Source organism: Triticum aestivum, chromosome 3B (genome assembly GCF_018294505.1).
Source record: "Triticum aestivum cultivar Chinese Spring chromosome 3B, IWGSC CS RefSeq v2.1, whole genome shotgun sequence".
NCBI lineage: Eukaryota > Viridiplantae > Streptophyta > Magnoliopsida > Poales > Poaceae > Triticum > Triticum aestivum.
In genome coordinates this window covers 750,660,431-750,666,550 of record NC_057801.1, presented here as the reverse complement: position 1 = coordinate 750,666,550, position 6,120 = coordinate 750,660,431, and the positions used below count along the sequence as shown (strand labels likewise).

General features: G+C 47.9%; 1 protein-coding gene across 2 annotated transcripts in view; it reads right to left on the bottom strand.

Annotated features, from left to right (window-relative positions):
* Positions 1 to 4,489: 4,489 nt before the first annotated feature.
* The window catches only part of LOC123072185 (uncharacterized), a 2,600-nt gene continuing 969 nt past the window's right edge, over positions 4,490 to 6,120 (bottom strand). Inside the window, exon 2 of one of the 2 annotated variants that reach the window (XM_044495750.1) lies at positions 4,490 to 5,232. In XM_044495750.1, the coding sequence (XP_044351685.1) occupies positions 4,730 to 5,232 (503 nt within the window). In that variant the 3' untranslated portion in view covers positions 4,490 to 4,729. The remainder of the gene's footprint in view (positions 5,233 to 6,120) is intronic. The other variant, XM_044495751.1, reaches the window with a different exon arrangement.

Genomic DNA, 6,120 nt, shown 5'->3' with positions numbered 1-6,120 from the left:
ATAGCCATCCATGAAACCACGCAACAGTAGGTGGTCCCGCACCTGCCCGGAATCCGGGTCCGCAATAAGGCTCTTCAGCTTGCATCTTCGACACGGACATCTTATCTCCGCCTCGTTCTTTTGAAGCATCTCGGCCTTCGCGGACCTCAAAAACCTATTCACGATGCCTTCGGTCATCGTGCGGACCATGGTCGCCTGTGGGGTAGAGCAAAACGATATTTTAGAACCAAACAAAAATTTGGCATGACTTTCCCTAAAAATAGGACCAAAAAGAATGCTTAATGCCAAAATTCTCGCCGAAACGGAAATGAATCAACATTCCGGCAAAATATTGGCAACTATCGCATATCAAATACCGGTACACCTCCAAACACAAACACATATGCAACACCACAAACATATGCAACACCACGAACATACATAGATCTAGCTAGGCCGTAAAAAGTGCATGTGCACATTGTTGTAAGGAGAACAACCTAAATATAGCTTCCCCCCTTACTTACCTATTAAAACAAGGTAATTTAACCACTTAATTTGAATGAATCTATGGTGGAAATGAGGTGAAAAAGAGGAGGCACCCGAGACAAGGAGGAGGTGGAGAGAATGAAGTGGGGAGAAAGTGCGTGTGTGGGTAGGAGAGGCTGTCCCAAATATCTTGTTGCTGCCCACTTACTAATGGCGCACCTCTTGCATGGTGCGCCATTAGTACTTACAACTACTAATGGCGCACTTGGGCAGGATACGCCATTAGTATGTTTGGATAGGCGCACTAGTTCAAAAAAAAACTATACTAATGGCGCACCCACTGCCAGGTGCGCCATTAGTAGTTACAACTACTAATGGCGCACTTAGGCAGGATGCGCCATTAGTATGTTTGGATAGGCGCACTAGTTCAAAAAAAAAAAGTTTCTATACTAATGGCGCACCTGCTGCCTAGTGCGCCATTAGTAGTTACAACTACTAATGGCGCACTTTGCCGGGATGCGCCATTAGTATGTTTGGACAGGCGCACTAGTTAAAAAAAAAATTGATACTAATGGCGCACCCGTAGCATGGTGCGCCATTAGTTGTTTAAACTCTAATGGCGCATCAGATTGTGGTGCGCCATTAGTATATACTAATGGCGCACCATCTTTCTGGTGCGCCATTAGTGTCAATCCCATCTATAGCCATTTTCCTAGTAGTGCGGAGTCGGTGAGGGGCTGTCCAATGGAGGCCAGCGTGTCGGCGAGACTCTTGACTTTGTTGTAGAACTCAGTGGCGGTGGAGTCAAGCTTCTGACACTCCCCAAGTTGGCGACGGAGCCCAGATACACGAGCCTGCGACTGTGCCGCAAACGAGCGCTCAAGAATAGTCCATGCCTCGTGGGACGTCTTGGCGAAGACAACAAGCCCAGCAACGGCCGGAGAGAGCGACCCCTGGATGGAGGAGAGGTTCGCCTGATCCTGCCCTGTCCAGACACGGTGAGCCGGATTATAGACCGGACCGTGCACGCTGTCAACCAGCGCAGGAGGGCAAGGGAGAGAGCCGTCGACATAGCCAAGCAGATAGTGACTCCCAAGAAGCGGAAGAACCTGCGCGCGCCAGAAGATGTAATTGTCCGACGACAACTTGATGGTGATGAGATGGCCGAAGTGAAACGGCGGCGGCGGCTGCGATCCCATCGAGGAGACTGGCTGAGGTGAGACCACCGTGGAGACAGTCAGAGGGGCAGCCGGCGCGGTGACAGAGGGCGCGATGGCCGCGGTTGACGCCGCGAAGCCTGCCAGCGCGACGTCCTCCGCCACCAGCGGCGCAGTGGCCGAGGGCGCGACAGCCGCGGTTGACGGGGCGGCGGCGGTGTGGGCCACAAGCGCCTGCCCGGGCGAAGTAGCAGCCGGCGGGAGCGCGAAGAGGGAGCCGACGCTCCGTGTCCCGATCGGCGCCTGAAGGGAGGCGGCATCCAACGGCCTCGAGAGAAGTGCCGCGAGGGAGGCCGGCAGAAAACCGGTGGCGGTGGAGCCGGACGCAGCGGCGGACGTCATAGCAGTCGGGCGACGGCGACGGCGGGCACGGCGGCGGCGGCGGCGGCGGCGGCGGCGGCGGCGGTTTAGGGTTTTTAGGCGGAAGCGGACGTAACCTAGCGTGATACCATGTAAGACAATAGGCTTTGGGGGGAACCGGCACAACCCTCTAGGGGTGGCCTATCACATATATATATATAATGAGGTGGTATACAACGTTACAATATACACATGTAAATACAGTCTAACATTCTGACGGGGTCACCGGCATGAGAAGGAGGCCGAGGATGAGGCCCCTTCGTTTGGCCAAGGTAAGACCCACTCTTCTCTTCCGTTTTTCGACCGCAATGTTGATTCTATGGACCTAAGCCATAACTGTAGATCCATATCCCTTGCAGCAGCATTGATCTCTTGGTGAGGCCGGGGTCTGGATGGCGTTGCATCTCGGCTCGGCGACCGGGATCGAGCATCACCGGTGCCAAAGGTGGTCTCAACGGCTGCTGCCTACGCAGCCAAGCCAGCACCACACTGACACCGTACTGCATATGCAGCGCCGTCGCCGTTGTGGGTGGGAAAACCAGCACTGGACCAAGGTGAAGTGAACATTTGTGTTATTTTGCTGCTTTGAATGATTGGATAGTTCGTGTGCAGGTACATCAGCAACAAGTTCAGCAATCAGTACAAGGCGGCGAAGGAAGGTGCAAATCGACGATCAGCTCTTCACATTACAGGTCACAGATGTTCCTACTTGTTGTATCAGTATACAATAAGGTTACTGTTCTTACAGTATTACAATCAGTATTGGTAAAGTACAGGCATGTTTCGCTTCCACAAAAATGCACTGGACCTTTGCTGTTAACTCACTTACATAAATAACTCCTTGGTTTTTGCATGAAAAGGCCAAAGCTAGCTGTCGGAAAACCCAAGATGAGGATCTAAAGTCGTGGGCTCCAATTTCATCAATCTAGTATGAGATCCTTGGACTTGTTTGTGGAGGTTGGAGCACATTCCCTTCTTTGATTCATGATACATGAACATTTGGAGTTCACTGTTGCATTTTCTGCAAATACTTATACATGACTACCTGCTGATATACTAAAACAATTGTATCCTAAAGGCATGCAAATGCAAATCTGTTTTTTTGTTAAGTAATCTGAACTAAAGATACATGTGCATTAACAATAAATATACTATGTAGTAGCAAGCGATATTAAATGAGTATGAATGGAGTATGAATGTAGTAGTAGCAAGCGATATTAAATGAGTATGAATGGACATACTCCAATTGATTGATACCTAGAAGTTCTGATTACACTTAAGTTTGTTTTCTGATAATATCTCCATCTCTCTTGTTGAAGAGGGTATTTGAGAGGAACACTCAAGATAATGCGTTTGGGATTTGACGCTTAATGATGGACTACTGTTGGTTAGCATGATATTTTGGTATAATAGCCATATTTCTCTGTAGGTGCATTCGGATTTCGTCTTGGAGAAGCAAGAATAATCCTATTTCAATAACGGAGGGAATTTTACAAGCTTTAGTTCTAACAGTAATGTGCCTGGTTTCGGCTATCTTCTCATGCTGCGTCAGCAACCTCTTGATGAATTGTGACTTGAAACGCCTCCCTGCGGATTACCATCAGTATTTACAAGAAAGTGAGGTGAAAGCCAGTACAGTTGGAAGCTACCCTGTGAATAATGGAGGATGCACCAGCAGGTCAATTAACTCCTCATTCTGCAAATCATGCCTGATCTTAACTAGAAGTTTCTATTTTCTTTCTCCCTTTCTTAACTGTAATAGACTTTCCTCTAAGTGAATGTTCCTCATAATTCTAGACCAAATCAGTTCTCACCTGTCTTGATTAATAGTTTATCCAAGCAGCTCCAATAAAACCTAATGATTGTAAGTGGGTGGCAGCCAAGGTGTTTAACAAATTGACGGGCCATGTTAATTCTGGAGCTGCTGCTATGTTTAGTTATTTAACTAGGTATTTATAATGTTGGTCAAGTTTGCTTGTTTCTTTGATCTGAATGACATGGAAAATGTTGATTCACTTCACGTTGTCAATTTATTTTATTGTTAATTTTTTTCTATGCTGCTCAGTAAAGCCTGATTTTGTTTATTAAGCCAAACTTCCATCTCGTACATGAAATCCATAACTCCATGCTAACAACTGTTAGTTTGCTATTAGTAGAAGATATTTGTGAACGAGTGAAAATGGCTGCATAGAACGTGCTGAGGTGTTGCGGCAATACAAGTGTGCACAGATGCGCTTCAAGATGCACGCCATCGGCGTGCCCCAGCCCGTGATGATCAAAGATGACTTTACTGCTGGTTATATGAAAGCAATGTGTTCTCAGGTTGGATGGGTTGCTAGCCTAAAGAGAGCTTAGGATGAAGAGAAAACATCATTGCCCTGTAAAATCAGATCCCTTGTTATGTAATACACTATTGGAATTATCTGTTGTACTTATTCTAATAGAAGTAAAAAAAAACTCTGTTTGAATTTTGGTTGCTTGGCAGACATGCTCCTCCCAGGGTTGGGCTTCTCCTGTATAACTCTTTCCGTGTCCGAGGTACTCCCTCCGTTCGGAATTAGATGTCGCGACTGCTGTACATTATGCATTTTGCAAACATGTCCTTATACTTTTGAATCATTTGAAAAAACGCCCCCGTCTCCTTCCTCACTACTCCACCGTCGCTCGCGCGTCGCCGGCTCCGGCCACTATCCCCCGTCTTCCTCCCCCGTTCTCCTCAGCACCCAGAGAGAGTCTCCGCGCGTCGCAGGACCCAGCCGCCTGTGCAGGAGACGACCTGCGTCGTCGCGGAGGAGACGCGCAGGACCTTCACGGAGGCGCCTTGCGCCGCCGCCCAGCTGCGTAGCCGCCATGGGTGTGCCCTCGCCTACCTGAGCAGCGGGATTGCTCCTAAAGTTCTTCCTTTTCGTCACCTCCCTCTGAATCGTGCCAAGAAGCAGTAAATCGACGACTAGGTCCTCGATTTGGTCCGCCTTGGCCGCCGTCGCCGCGGACAATTTTGGACGCCGTCGCGGCGCTGGGTCTTCGTCGCTGCTCTGGCCCAGGGTCTTCATCGCCGCGTTGGCCCTGCTCAACCTCTCCTCCAAGCCCAGGGTCTTCCTCTCCGTGCTGGCCCTCCTCCGAAGGTCGCGCCCGCCCTCGCCTCTGTTGCTGCTGGTATTCCCCGCCCCCGCCTCTGTTGTTGCTGCTGCTGAATTAAAGAGAACTTGATTGTAAAGCTGAATACTGAATTAAAGATCATGAATACTGAATACTTGAAAGAGTAGAAGCAAAACTGGATTGCTTAATTGCTGCTTGGAAGATCATGAATACTGAAAGTAGTTTGGTTCTGGAGTACTTGATGTTCTGTACTGAATACTGAATTAAAGAGAACTTAATTGCTGCTGGTATTCCTCTCCCTGTTTGATTGTAAAGCAAAACTGGATTAAACAGAACTTGAATACTGAGTGTTGCTGGTAACACAGTTACACTGAATACCCAATGAAGCTCAATACTGAATGCTGGAGTAGTTGCTGCTGCTGGTATTCACATGCACTTCAAGAAATTATTCAGTACAGAACAGTTTTATTCAGTACAGAACAGTTTTGTTCAGTATAGAATTTGGGAGTAGATGCAGATATGTTGTGAATGCAAAATAAGTGGAACATTTGGTGCCACTGTTCCTAGTCCACTACAATTCCTAGCATTTTGCTTCCAATGTGCAGATATGTTCTGAATGCAAAATAAGTGGAACATTTGATGCTCCTGATCGATGCTCTTGATTTGCTAGGAACAGTTTTGTTCGGTGGAACATTTTGCTTCCAATGATGCAGATATGTCCTGAATGCCAAATGTCATTCCACTGTTCCACTTATCTAGGAATTGTAAAAGAAACAAAGCTTTTACATGTGTGAGAAACTTATTCCTGCGATCCAAGAGCGCTGGCCGGACGAAGATGAAGGACGGACAATCTATATCTGAGGCTGGGGTCCAATGCAATGCTCTTGCATTGTTAGGAAAATTTGCTCTCTGCTTGCTTGATCCTGGCTGATTGTCACCCTGTCAGTCACAGACACCAACCAGTGGAACGGCCGAGTGC